The following is a 15,190-nucleotide window of genomic DNA, read 5'->3' on the forward strand; positions in this document are numbered from 1 at the left end:
GTATTAGTAGTATAAAGATCATCAGATGATGAGAATCAAAAGATAGAGAGAGCTACAAACAAAAAAACAAAAAACCCCCACAAATGTGAGGTTTACCCTATACGAAACTGTACGGGGTTATAGAGCTATTTTCTTTTCTTAAAGAACAAAAATTAAATACACTTTGTGTTTTTGCCAGAGTATTCCACTGACACATTAAAAAGTAACTATAAGCAGGGCCGGCCCATGGCTCACTCGGGAGAGTGTGGTGCTGATAACACCAAGGCTATGGGTTCAGATTCATATAGGGATGGCCGGTTGGCTCACTTCGGAGAGTGTGGTGCTGACAACACCAAGTCAAGGGTAAAGATCCCCTTACCAGTCATCTTTAAAAAAAAAAAAAAAGTAACTATAGGCAAACTAACACATAAGGGAAAGGCTTAAGTAGAGTATACTTAATCCGGATAGATCTTTTTATTTACAATTTGTAGGTAGAACCCTGAAAAAGAAAGTAAGACATTTGTTTAGTTTTGTTTCTTTTAATGTCTCCACTCTGGTTTCTCCTGAGAATTCAGTGCATGGGTTATTTTCTTAAACATGAATAGACCCAGTGGAGCAGATATGAGCACAAAGCAAGTGCGAGCAGCTGGAGGGGACCAGAACATTCTAAACAAACATCAATGTTTTCAAATTTTGCACAATAAAATCAATAGAGGAAGGAAGGGCCTTAGCTAAACACCTTTCTAAATGACTGTTCTCTTGGGTTGACTTGCCACATTACTATTTTTGGCACTTTCCTCCTGATAAGAATCCCCAGAGGAAATTACCTCTCACCATTTGCTTTCTTCACTACTCCCTTTATTTCATCCAAGATCCCACTTTCCTACATATTAGATTAGATAAAAGATAGTCCAAATCCTCAACTAAAACTCAAACTGAGAGCACCACAGAAAGAGTTAGTGTGCTCATTTCACTTTGAGAAAATAACTGAGGCATGACAATATGCAAAATTCCAGAGAAAGGACAAGGGGCTACTCAAAGGACAGCCCTTTGAATGTTCGCTTGCTTATACAAGTTGACATAGGACATTAGAAAGCCAAAATGATGCTACACAGCTGTTTAGGGGAAAAGAACTCACATTTGTTTCAGCCAGACACTTAGTTTGGATTTTTCTACATTTACAGACACTATCAAAATTTATGTATTGTGTAAACCAACTATTAAGAACTTTCATTTAAGCATTAAAAAATACTCATAAAATCCAAGATAAAAATAAATGTATAAAACAAGAGGATTTGAGCAATACTTACCTGTTCTCCCGGAGTTTCTGGATATATTTATATTTATCAGGCAATCTACCGTTGGATGTAATCACTGCCTAAATGTACACGACACAAGACATTTCTTTAGTATCCATTTCAGTCCTACAAACATAGGCTCATGATTGATAGAGAAGGGATGGAGTGACAGACATGGAGAAAGAGAGGGAGAGAGGAGAGTGAAGATGATAGTGAAAAAAGTACATTCACGGAAAGAAATTCTTCTCAAAACTTACATCTCGCACCACAGGAGAAAAATTTTGACTTTCAAGAGGCTGTGTTGCATCTGATAATATCTGAAATGAAAATGAGATTGGTAAAAGATCAATGACATTGCAAAGAAGCCTTCCAGTTGTTTGTAGCCATATTGCAATATTAATCAAAGATAACAGAATTTAGGAAACCGATTTTTGCAGATCAGTGAATATAGATAATTGGTAATCCAAGTCTTCTACACGCAATCAACTCTGCTTCCAAGAACATGGTGTTTCAGCACAAATTCCAATTTTAAAGCTAACATTTGATTATAATCATCCTTGCTTGCTGGGAACATGAAAAATTATTCTTCCCAACCAGTTAGATGTATCATATTGAGCACACTGTCAAATATCATCACAAGTTTTATAGGCATAGTCCTCCTTCTGAGGGCCTCTATCCCATTCCAAAAGTTCAAGCTGTTCCATTAAAAGTAGAGAATGGGGTTTTCCACTCAGCAAGGCTACCAACCCCTTTTATTCTCAGGGGATATGTTACAACCCCCAGTGGGTGCCTGAAACCGCCAATAGTACCAAACCCTTTATATACTACGTTTTTCCCTGTACACCCATACCTATGATAAGGTCTAGTTTATAAATTAGGCCCGGTAAGAGATTAGCAGCATAAACTAATAATACAATAGAACAATTACAACAATATCCCTTGAATTATTTAACTCCAACCCAATTAATCCAAATGATTGGAAATGTCACTTGTGAAAAATACACACCAAATACAAATAGAATTTTCAAAGAAATTTACCAAAATCAATTGCTACTTTGCAAAAAATTATTAAAAATTAAACTTAAAAAATTAAAAGCATTAGAATTGACATTATTAAAATTTCGTGAAACATATTCTTTACTCACTTTATTTTTGTAGTCCCTATCACTGTCTTTATATCAAAACATTATATCAAAACAGCATCACTACTCTTGTGCTTTGGGGCCATTATGAAGTAAAATAAGTACTATTTGAACACAAACACTGTGATCCCGCAACAGTCGATCTGATAATTGAAAGAACTCATGAGTGGGGAGCATCTACAGCACGGACACAAAGGATAAAGGGATGATTCATGTCGCAGGCGGGACACAGCAGGATGGCACAAAAACTTATGAATTGTTTATATCTGGAATTTCCCATTTAATATTTTCAGACCGTGGTTGACCGTGGGTAACTGAAACCACCTAAAGTGAAAGCACAGATAAGGAGGGAGTGCTGTATAGGCACGTCAGCATTTCAAAACTGGTAGGGAAAGTGACTCAAGCAAGTAGACTTCAAAAGTCATCCACACGCTCTTTCCATTGTCTCAGGATTGAGTCAGACGACAACCAAAGTCACCTTTCAGACAACCAAAGTCACCTTTCACGTATCAACATCCCAGCACCAGTCCAGTTCTCCGCTCTTCTCCCAGCGTCCCTAACTCTGAATACGCTGTTAAGGAGTAAAGGACATTTTACCTTTAAGCAACTAAGTAAGTGTTGTTGCCTCTGATGGGCAGGGAAGGGCTAATGAGATAATTTCTTCTCCCTAATCATAGGTTAAAGTCAGGAGCACTCACCCAACTAAGAAAGAAAAATACACCTAGAAGATGTTGGCAGCCGAGAATTTGTTTACTGTATTAAAATGAATATATCTAACTGTAATTTTGTGTCCATTAAGCACCTTTTCACTATCCTCCCTCCCCTTCCCTTTCCTGCCTCTACTAACCACACTTCTCTCTCCTTTTAACAGTTCAACTTATAATTATTATTATTACCACTATACATACACAAAAATAACTAAATTAAAGGATTAATGATGCAAAAAATTGTTGAGGATGTGGAACACCTGGGACTCTCATATACTGCTGATGGCATTGGTTCAAGCACTTTGGAAAAGTCTTTGGCAGTATCTAATAAAATTGGATATGCCCTATGATCTAGCAATTTCATATGAGGTATAAACCCAACAAAAGAAATATATACACATGTGTACCAAAAACATGCATTAAAAAATATTCATAGTAGAATCATTAGCAGTAACCATAAACAGGAAACAACCCCAAAAGTCCATCAGTGGTAGACCAGATAAATAAATCTTGGTATACAGTATTCACAGAATAAAATACTATTTGGCAATGAAAATAAATAAATTGCTTCAAACAGAACAATGAATCTCATAAAGATAATGCTGAATGAAAGATTTTAGACCCACTAGCATATATATTGTATAATTCCATCTATGTAATTTAAAAAAAAAAAAAACAGCAAAACTATTCCATAGTTAGAAGTTAGGATAGTGGGTATCTTTAGGAAGAAGAGTAAGGATATCTCAAGTATGAGATAAAGACTGTAAAGTGGCTTTTATAGCTATGCTTCATGTGATAAAGAAAATACATTCACAATAAATGAAAAGGTAAAGATCTCAGCAGAGAAAAATACCAAAAAAAAAAAAAAAAAGGAAAGTCTAGAACTGAAAATAGAATAACTGAAATAAAAAAAAAAATTCACAGAAAGTGAATTAAGCATATTAGCAGAACACATAATATGAAGATATGAAGATAAATGAAAACTAAGAGAATCTGTCACCAGCAAATCTGTACTCTAAGAAGTGCAAAATTAAGCGAATTCAGTCTGCAGGGAAATAATGCCAAAGGGAAATGAATGAAGAACATCAATCAAAAATGGTGAACATCTGGGTAAATTTACTATTACCTTTTTTTAATACACATACTGTTCAGCCACTTACACCTTTACAATTACAGAATGTTAGAACTGGAGAGAGACCAAAAAGATTACACATTACACCCATCTCATGTTACAGATAAAATATGTGAATCTCAGAAAGGAAGTGAGTACGCTGCTCAAGGCTGTAAATCAAGTTGATGTCTCCAATAAAGCCTAACATTTGTACTCTCCTCATGCTATTTTAATCCCTCAGCACCAGCTCCAGATGCACTGCAAATCCAGCACTACATGGGCAGCCCTTCTCAGCCTTAACTTCTCTATGCTTCAATTTCTTAATTTGTAAATGGGTTTAATTATGATACCTACACGATAGGGTTCTCTTGAGTATTTAAAATTAAAATATATAAAGTACTTTGAACACTGCCTGGCACATAGTAGGTGCAATATTGTGCCCAACCCTGACAATGCCTGCTGTCTGCATTTTCTAAAGCCCACTACATGTCCCTGCTGACATAACCTAAGAGGAAAAACAAAGGGCCAAAGTGGAATACTATTCAAAAGAAAAGAAGATCACTGAGTGAAAGTTTCATTTATTCTTGCCCCACTAGTGTCCCATTTTCCTATGAGATCTCCCGAGAGATGAAAAGCACAAGAGCCATTATTTAAGCTCTGAAATCATTGCCAGAGGCAGACAGCCATTAGCAATAGAAGTAACAGATGTGTATGAACACTTAGGATAAACACTGAAGTAAGAGAGGTTTTCATTGGTAAAGAATATGTAATTTAGATAACACAGTATTTTTTAAATCAATCAATTACCACAGAAGAAAAACACATAACCTCAGCATAAACTGTCACTTAATTAAGCATTGGTGGCTAAAACACAATAAAATGTTCTGTATTTCTCATTTCTCAAATCTGTTAATCACAAAAAAGGAAGAATGCCCCAATATAAATTTCATGAGAGACAAATGAAATTCTAATTAAGCATGACAGCGGTGATATAATCAAGTTCCCCAGGAGACAAGTAAGCAATATGTAAAATAAAAGTGTATCAGTAAGTACTTTGGAGAAGGGCTGGCATTTCATTTTACAACAGATTTCTTAGATACGGAAGACCAGAACACTCATATCACTCCATAATTCTGTTTAAACCACAGAGTTGTTGCTGATGCTACCAGTCTGCTTACCATTTCTTCAACGTAAGGGTAAAGCATGTCTCCAAAGTATTCTGTAGCTTCAATTGGAAGCTGCGCCGGCAGATTGTCAATGGAACACATCAGAATCCCAGAGCCTTCAACACTAGCAGAAGCAATATGCTTTATTCAGATGTACAAAATTTATTTGTAAGCTTTAACTTTTCCAGATGTCTACTGCACTATATTTGCTTCACTATCATTTGTAATTTTGTACAAAAGTATGTAAGAAAATGAACAAAACTCTTCAAACAAAACTTTTTTTCAGCAACCTATCATTCATTTAGATATAGTATATATGTATTTAAGTGTTAAAACTTGCATGTACTTTTTCTACCCAATTTTTTAATATGTTTGAGCATTTCTCCAAATTTGCATACCTTCATAAAGATGTAAAATACTGAGTATTTTAGACTAGTATATCGAGGTAAGTAAGTGATGTGTTATTATGCATCTCTCACTATCTAACAGCATTAGCAAACTCACCTGTCATGAATAATATGCTGGTCTGCATCATACATGCAGAAGGGACGCTCTATTGTTGTACACTCAGTCATAAACTCTATTGATCCTCCTGTGTCAGCTGAAATGTCACATATTGCCACAAGTCTGAAAATAACATCAATAATACTTAGATGAGAAGATGAAATTCTGAAGTCTCCAACAAGACTAAAATGAATAAAAATGAACACTTTTATTGGAACAGTTTTCAATGTGGATGCCCAATATTTCTCAGGCTCTTAGGCTCTTTTTCCTACAGGCCAGTCTTCTGGACACTGTGTTGTCCTGGGATACAGATAATCTTCCCATTGTGAATTTTAGTCTCCAGAAGAAACAAAAGAAAGAATGAAAGAAAAAGAGAGGGGGGGGAGGGAGGGAGAAAGGAGGGAGGGAAGGAAAGAAGGAAGGAAGGAAGGAGGAAAGGAAGGAAGGAAAAAGGAAAGAAAAGAAACGAAACCAAAGTGAGGAATTCCTTCCCTAGAGAAATCATTGACAACAGACTAAGCTAACACAGTTAGCCAACGCACCAAGATTGAATTACACTACCTTCACTCTGCTTAGTACAACATAATTTTACACGTGATTACATGGAAATTTCCAGAATTATGAAACAAAGTCTTAGTCCAGCATTTGAAAGCCTTCGGAGGTTGACCACAATTTTTCTGTCCAACCACCACTTACCACTTGTCAATGTTGGAGCTCAGAAAATGACACTCCACCATATAGCATTTTGGCATGCTGAGTACTTTGAACTAAAAGACATTGGAAGGCCTCAGAAGCAGCATGTCTCTCTGACCTTCTCTTGCCCTCCTGTTTTCTGACTCTTTCTCATCAGAAGCCAGTCATAGAAACCAGAATATCTCTTCCTCAAGGTGGGTCATAGAAACTAGAACCCTTCTTCCCCAAAGCAAACCATAAAACCTAAAAATATTACTCTAACCTTGCCCCTGCCTTCCTGTGTAGAGGCTGGCCATAGAGAAATTCTCTGACCTACCTTGTCTGATAGGAGGTCGGAAGACACTTTTTCAAGAGGGGTTCTGCCCCATACACATTCCATGTGTAGCAATGTTACACAAAGAAGCCAAGAAGAATATGAGCAGACAGGCCTTGCTGGGTTTCCCCCCTCAGTCTATTACCATTAAATATACCCTTTTGTCCAATCACATTTCTACATAGCTGTCCATTCTTCATCAGACCTAAGCATAAAAACTAGACAGTTTTCCCGGGTCTTTGGGTCTTCATTTCTGAAAGCTCCATGTCATGTAAAACTTGACTGAATAAACTTGGTATGCTTATCTCTTGTTAACCTGTCTTTTGTTATTGGAGTGTCAGCTGTGACCCTTATGATGAGGCTGAGGAAAAGTATCATATCTTTCTGCCCCTGCACCTACATAAACCTGTACGAGAGCTAGACTATCTCACTCAGTGTCTTCAGTTGTGCTTTGGTGGCTCCATATTTCATCAAGCACCAATCCTATCACTTGTAATTCTCATTCTCCTTCCTCCTCCTCTCAAAGCTTTGCTGAGCAGTGTTCCCACTTTCTTCAAACTCCTGTGATATGAGGGTACTTTAAAAAGTTCGTGGAAAAACAGAACTAAAAGATAATGTGAATCTTTCCATGAACAACTTAAAGTATTCTCATATTGTTGCTCCTAACATTCCCTGGCATTTACTTGATGTCAGCTACATGCCTGGGGGCTACAAACATATCCTTTACTCTTCTCTGTCCTTCAGCTTAGCAGAATGCTAGGCAGACCAGGAGTTCCACAAATATTGACTGATTCATTAATTAATTCAACATTTAATAATTATTTGAATGCCTGTTCAAATAATAATTAAGTTCTAATAATAATTAAGTTCTAGTAGGAGGGAGAAAAATCATAAATTTATAAAAAAAATAGAATAATAGACTAAGAGAGATGGCAATGGGGAAGCAGGAGAAGACTTCTCTGAGGAGGTTGCTTTGGAGCTGCATATGTAGCCCCAGAAGTCAAAAGAAGAGAGTTTCACAAAGGAGCGAAGGTTGACTGTGTCAAATGCTGCCAAGAGATCAAGTAAGATAAGGCAGAAAACTCGTCATTAACAACCAAGTCCTGTGATATGTGGGGACATTATATTCTTTGATCCCCTAGTAATGGGCTGCTGCTAAACTGCCATTGTTCCTAAAGCAAAGTCCTTACTTGTGTGGTAAAGTGGGGCAGCCTTCAACACCAGCAACTGAGGACTTGCTTGGAGCCAGGAGACTCTGAGCATCTTGGCGGGTTAGTAGGCGAGGGGTGTTTTGTTCCCAGTAGATTCCATTAATTAAACAAGTTGTATAGGGTGCAATCTGTAAATCAAGTTCCAAGTGCAATGAAATAGGAAACAGCCCGTTTTAATACAGTGTCCTTAAGGAGAGCTATCAGTAGAGTCCAATCATCATGTCAAAGGGACAGCTGTACCCCCATGTTTATTGCAGCTCTGTTTACAATAGCCAAGATATGGAACCAGCTGAAATGCTCATCATAGGATGAGTGGATAAGGAAAACATGGTATACTTACACAATGGAATACTACTCTGCTAAAAAAAAAAAAAACGAAATACTGCCATTCACAGCAACGTGGATGAACTTAGAGAAAATTATATTAAGTGAAAAAAGCCAGGCACAGAAAGAGAAATACCATATGTTCTCTTATATGTTTGAGCTAATAAAAATAAAGAAAGAACAAAAAAAACCAACAATCACAATAATTCACTGAAATTTTTAAGAGAAGAAAATAGAACTGAGGTTGTCAAGGATGAGAAAGGAGGAAAGGGAGGGGGGAAAGGGAGGAATTGATATAGAGCCACAAAAATCAATTACATTGTATAATGATAAATAAAAATAAATTAATTAATGAATTAATTTTAAAAATGTATTTAGGGCTGGCCCGGTGGCACACTGGAGAGTGCGCCACCTGGGAGCGCGGTGGCGCTCCCGCCGAGGGTTCGGATCCCATGTGGAGACCGGTTCCCACTCACTGGTTGAGCGCAGTGCAGGCGCAACACCGAGGGATGCGATCCTGTTACCAGTCAGTAAAAAAGATAAAAAGGAAAAAAAAATGTATTTAAATTGGGATAAATAAATAAATTAATAAATAATAAATGTTACTTCTATTGAACTTTTTTATTTTTCCGGTCAGTGGCCATCTTTTGATGCAAACATAATAAATACCCACCTAGATCTCAGTGTAGAATCACCCCATGGTAGAGAAATATATGAACATAACACATATATAAGTACTGTATTTTCATTTTATAATGTATTACATAGCAAAGAAAATGGAAAGGACAGAGAGTCAACTGACCTAGAACTCTATTTCCAGCTTGACCACCAGTAGGGCGTAATCTAAATCATGTTACCACAACTTCTCTGGGCTCTATTTTCCTTACCTGCCAGATGGGGATAATAACATACCCCATTCCTCAAAGGAATGCTGTGAAGATTAAATCAGATAACATCTGTAAGCTCCACGGAGAAATGTGCTACATATATGCCTACATGGTAACTAGGTTATTACAAGTTTTAGGATGTATCCAATCACCAATACTCCTGTGATTGGGGAAAAGAGAAGGGATGGAAATTTACCAGATTCAGAATTTTTCAGTTTGAAACTAGTTTTACAAAACATCTCAAGCTAAAGGTAAAAGTCTTTCTCTTTAACATGCTCTACATTCTATAACAACTAAATTTCATATCAGAATCTAAAAATGCTATGTTGTTAAACATATTTAAAATTATTGAAAGCATTCCTTTCCACAGTAACAATAAATGCATGCAATTTTTGTTTTGTTTATCTTTTGGCTTGTTGGTTTGTTTGGGGGAGGATTTCTCCATGGCTAATTACTACAGAACACACAAATATATTGTACTTCTTATAAGATGAGCCTAATGTGTCCCCATTAGAAGGATTTGATTTGTAAGTAGCTTGTTCACACAGTGGGGTGGTCTGTGCTTGTGTAGCCACACTATTTCATGGTGGCCCCATAATCAACGGCATGTATTTCAAGATGGCTGGCTGAGGCTATGATGGCAAATTGTGGCCATAGAAGGGATATACCTATGTTGTCTTTGCCAACAGTGCTAACTAGTCCAGGATAAACAGAGAAAACAGAAATCCACAGTAAGTGGCTTAGAGCTATTGGGCACATGCAGATCTGAAGTAGAAACAGAGGCAGTGAAGCAAAGGGTGTATCCACAAAAACCACCAAAACTATTAAGTAAAGACCACTCCAAACACCGACGAAAGCCAGCAAGTCCTAAGGCCAACTTGTGACACCCAACAGATTCACAAATCAATATGGGGAACTGAAAACCAATGTACACATTCCTAATTTCCCTCTGTGAAAGCAGCCTATGTAGTGCATCATAAGCAGCCAACTCAACAGCTGAATATGATACTCACATCAGTATTAAAACGACTTATGTAGCGCTCAGGATATTTGTCATACTCCACAGGATCGTAAATGCCATCTGTTTTTCTGACAAGATGGTGATGGCGACTTAACACTGTCCCATATACTTTTCTGAGGTCTTGCAGAGGAGAAAGAAATCAGTAAAACTGGTAACAAATGATAAGGATTTACGGTGATTAAATATTGTAACACAGAGACTGTTAAAAATAGTAAAAGTTACAGTCGCCCCTCGTCCCTTACCTCCAGTTTGGGAAACTTCTTTTAATTCATGGGGCTCCACATACTCACAGGGTAGCTCATTAAAGATTTCTTGGGCTCCCTATAAATAACACATTAGTAAAATTCCAAAAATCAATAGGAAAGAGCCAACATGGTTTCCTGCAAAGATACCAACTCATTTTTCCCACATTATATACTCCCCGTCCCCCGCCCCACCAAATGGAACTGCCACACAGTATAGATGAGCTTCTTGCACACACCTACAAACCAGCTTTTATTCCAGCTTGAACAACACACAGAATAGGCTTTAATTTTTTTTTTTACTTAAATTACTCGAGTATCAATAAGAGCATTTAGATATGAGGGTACAATAAAATATTTCTATCTGCTTTTTGATTCATTGCAAAAATTACTTTAAATGGGCAAACTATATTTCCTACAAAAGAAAAATCAGATGCTTACCTCACAATATAATAGTAAAAGTGATGTCTTATTTGTAAAATATTATCTTTGAAGAAAGAAGCATTTTACAAGTTTCTATGGGAGATTACAAATGCATTCTTAAAATCATCCCAGAAGAAAGAAAGTATTAATTCCAGTCTTTAATTAATCTTCCTAATATTTTAGTGGCAAAACTCCAAGTAATCTTGAAAAGTGTACATTCTCGGGTCACCTCCAAACTTTTGAACATCTCAGTGATGGAGATCACCTAAGAACGGACCTTTACACCATTAACAGATCACCCTAAGAACGGACCTTTACACCATTAACAATAAATTATCCCTTTATATAAAGAAAGAAAAGAAACATTCTTTGGGTTAGTATTACAGTTTCAGGCAGCGTTGTGGAAAAAAGGTAGGTAAAATTTACCTTGGATACATTACCAGTCCCCGTGAACACAAATGTTAAGGGCCCTATTGACTTTGGCATCAACCCCAGAGATATTTCATAGCCAGCGTCACGGACGGCTTGCACAGCCTGACTGCTGTTCCTGTAGTTATGAGCCATGCCAATGTGCTGGAAGCAAGCACACACAATTCAAGTCAGTTCACCAGCTGACATCTTTCTATTCTTAAAGTGCAATATGTACTTTCAAAAAAATAAGCAAAATAACCATCTCTCACCATAAACGGTGTGTGATGTCCCAAAGCAAGGAGCCTTAAACCCATTCCATGTAAAATGTTGATCATCCCTATTGCAGAATCAGACCAATAGAAAGACCATTAGTGGGGGTAGCTGAGGCTGTTCTCTCTGCTCGGTGCCCCGAGGAAGAACACACCACAGCATTTCAGATTTGGAAGGGGACTCACTGGAGCTGATCCATCCCCTCAACTTTCTGCCATCAAATGCACTAACCCAGCAGCATCCTCATCTACGCTCTAATTATACCGAACTTATTTCTGTTCCTCAAAACTGCTTTTTCTCTCCTCTTCCCTTCCGGCTTTGCACACTTCTACTCCCCCCGTCTCCTACTTCCTTGAGTAGTTTTTAATCATTCTTCACACCTCAACTTCAAAAGCACTTTTTTAAAGGAGCTTCTCCAACAGCCAACTCCACTTAAATGCCCTTCCTGTAACAATTAACACTGACATTGTACTTGTGTGTTTACTTGTCTAAATACTTCACAAAGAATAAGAACCACATCCTTGGTGTGGTGCTACTTCTGAATGTGGTGGCTTCTGAATTAATCAAGTTATTTATGATGTATTAATTCTCTCCAGACAGACAAAATTCCTCTGGGTGAGTCCTGAAAGACCCTGGGAAGAGCGGCCATCAGAAGTCTACCTATCACTCCTTCCATGTTGAGAAATTTAATTTTCTGTTACTTTAATAAAGCTGATTTATATGTTGGATAAGAAAAGGTACAAACTGAGGATTAAAATAAAAAACAATGAATTGCTTCTAAGTGAAAAGAATTTCATGAGTTTCAAAATTTTGCTTAGATTTCTTTACTATTTCAGAAGCAGGTGAATTAGGGTAAAATTTATGGATTTTCTGAAATTGCTCAGTTCTAAGAGTATATAATATTTAAAATTTTTCCAACCTATCTGAATGACAATTTTTTGAGTAAATGGTAGAAAAAGAAAGAGTGCTATTTGTATAAGTACCCTAGGATTCCAAATAATTTTATTTTTTGCACAATTAAACATGATACTATCAACCATATTTTTTGAGGAATACAGTTTAAAAAGAGTTTAAACCCAAGGAGGCAAAGGCAGACTGATCAAGATGAAACCTCAGTGACATAAACCACAATGAGGAATCTTCCACTTTCTCATGTAACAAAGCCAAACAAATAATGCTAAAATTATGACCTTCCTTATTAGGCCTTTGAATCGTCTAATATGATACAGAGCTATGACATATTATGGTATTTTTCAACTGAAGAAGGTTCAAAGTACTACCTGGGACAAAATATCAAGCAGAGTTTTTTCCCATACTCCAGCTGTTGTTCTTTCTAGACTGTTCCTCTGTCGGTTCCTACCCCTGTACTTTTCTCCACTTTTTTCCTGTCTTCTACTTCCCATTATCTCTTTATCAAACTGCTCTCTCCTTCTAACCTTCCAAATGGAACTACCTAAAAAGTCAGAGCCTGTTTATAGTTGTTATCTTTCTCCCTGCTCTCTTTTTCTTCTTAATTTTTGTAATAAAATATATTTTAACAATTTATCTTTGTACTCTACTCCTCCCATATTCATCACCCTCCAGCATACTCCCATTTTTACTTTTATCTCTGGAAATAAACACTCTCATTCCCTTGCCGCAGAAGAGAGAAAACACACAGTTACTTCCAAATGTAGAGTGTGGATGATGTGGGAGCCCTGGCATACCTACCTGCCACACCTGCCCATTGTCCAAATGCCACCACCCGTGTTCCTCTGTGATCCACCATTTTCTCATAATCAATAAGTCGAATTTCCTGATGAAAGGATAAAAAATTTCTCAACCACATCCATCAAGCTTAACTTCAAAGAATAAAGTACATATACAAGCAAGTAAGTAGTTCACATTTTTTCCTCTTAAAAAATATATTTTGACTTGTTTTTTTTTTTTTTTTTTTTTTTTTTTTTTTTTTTTTCCTCTGTGATCCACCATTTTCTCATAATCAATAAGTCGAATTTCCTGATGAAAGGATAAAAAATTTCTCAACCACATCCATCAAGCTTAACTTCAAAGAATAAAGTACATATACAAGCAAGTAAGTAGTTCACATTTTTTCCTCTTAAAAAATATATTTTGACTTGTTTTTTTTTTTTTTTTTTTTTTGTCTTTTGTCTTTTTTCCGTGTCCAGATCGCAACCCTCAGTGCTGCCCCCGCACCGGACCGGGGACCGGCAACGGGATCGCAAACCTCGGCGCTGCTCCCGCGCCTCGCTCAGCCAGCGAGCGGGAACCGGTCCGTATGTGGGATCCGAACCCTCGGGCGGGAGCGCCAGTGCGCCACCGGGCCGGCCCCTATTTTGACTTGTTAACATAAGTTATCACCATCGGGTGCACCATAAAATATTTAGAAAATGTCAGATCACAAACCAATTGTAGATTTGTAATTAGAGATGAAAGAATGGTCCTAGCGGGTGCTAAATGCCCTTTGGAGTTAGGTAATGAAATAATAAAGGCAGGAGTTCGGTAAACTTTTTGACCACTTCCCCCCTCCCCACAACCTGCCCAGCACCATCTCTAAATATATATACAGGCTCGGTCATCCTCACACCTTTCCTTCTGGTCTCAAAGAAAATGACTCCCTCCTCAGACAAATCCCTGTGATCAAATCTCAGCTTTTTTCCTTGTCCTTCAAGACCACTCTTCTTGAACCTCTTTCCTAGATCATCCCTTTTGACATTGTTCCTCTGACATTCTAAATAAACCTAGGTCTCTTCTACCTTAAAAATAACATTCCCTCTCAAATTCATACACGAATATCTTTCCCTGTGTCTGTTTCTCTGTCTCTGTCTCTCTCTCCTTCTCTTTTTCTCTCTCCATCTTTTACTGGTAAGTATCATTTTAAAAGTAGCACATGCTGCCTGCATTTCTCTCCCTCACCTTCACTAAAAACATTCTTTCTCTTTCCTTAGAAACCTTTCCTTTCTCTTGGGGATGCTTTATTAATTCATCCTTAACAGCTATTGAGACATTGTAACCACAGAATGTTTTAAACAGTCATTTCATTTCCTCAAAGATCATATGATTTTTACCATATTCATGAATTTAACCATATTTAACATTCATTCATCTCTAGGTAATTGGTTACAAAATGCTGCCAAAAAGCAGTCCTGCTGGGTCTGTCTGTTTTTATTAATTTTCTTGTAATTATCAAAAGTTCACATAACAGAAAAAAAAAAGTTCCTAAAGTAGACTTAAACAGTTTATTTGCTTAAAGTGGGAGATTCTTCTTATAATATTTCCACTAGTTACTTTTAAGTCTGTTCTTCAGAAATGCTATATATTAACTATCAACCAGATCTAGTGTATTTTAAATAGTAAAGTATTTTATTCTCCTATATAAAACATATTTTCCTCCATTGCTTTTACTGTTTGTGAACTCTCCTATACTCTCCCTAGTCTCATGTTCTCATTTCTTTTTTTTTTTTTTTTTTTTTTTTTTTTTTTTTTTT

The 15,190-nt window shown here is 37.0% G+C and overlaps 1 protein-coding gene across 2 annotated transcripts in view; it reads right to left on the bottom strand.

The window, feature by feature from the left end:
* The window catches only part of AASS (aminoadipate-semialdehyde synthase), a 34,302-nt gene extending 20,811 nt beyond the window's left edge, over window positions 1–13,491 (bottom strand). The window contains exons 1-10 of one of the 2 annotated variants that reach the window (XM_008580516.1): window positions 13,413–13,491; window positions 11,702–11,769; window positions 11,448–11,594; window positions 10,599–10,677; window positions 10,349–10,476; window positions 8,104–8,252; window positions 5,908–6,030; window positions 5,416–5,527; window positions 1,535–1,594; window positions 1,290–1,357 (exon numbers count right to left, since the gene is read on the bottom strand). In XM_008580516.1, coding sequence (XP_008578738.1) covers window positions 1,290–1,357; window positions 1,535–1,594; window positions 5,416–5,527; window positions 5,908–6,030; window positions 8,104–8,252; window positions 10,349–10,476; window positions 10,599–10,677; window positions 11,448–11,594; window positions 11,702–11,769; window positions 13,413–13,470 — 992 coding nt within the window. In that variant the 5' untranslated portion in view covers window positions 13,471–13,491. The remainder of the gene's footprint in view (window positions 1–1,289; window positions 1,358–1,534; window positions 1,595–5,415; window positions 5,528–5,907; window positions 6,031–8,103; window positions 8,253–10,348; window positions 10,477–10,598; window positions 10,678–11,447; window positions 11,595–11,701; window positions 11,770–13,412) is intronic. The other variant, XM_008580517.1, reaches the window with a different exon arrangement.
* Between the last annotated feature and the right edge of the window lie 1,699 nt (window positions 13,492–15,190).

Source organism: Galeopterus variegatus, unplaced genomic scaffold (assembly GCF_000696425.1).
Source record: "Galeopterus variegatus unplaced genomic scaffold, G_variegatus-3.0.2 Scaffold2115, whole genome shotgun sequence".
NCBI classification, from domain to species: domain Eukaryota; kingdom Metazoa; phylum Chordata; class Mammalia; order Dermoptera; family Cynocephalidae; genus Galeopterus; species Galeopterus variegatus.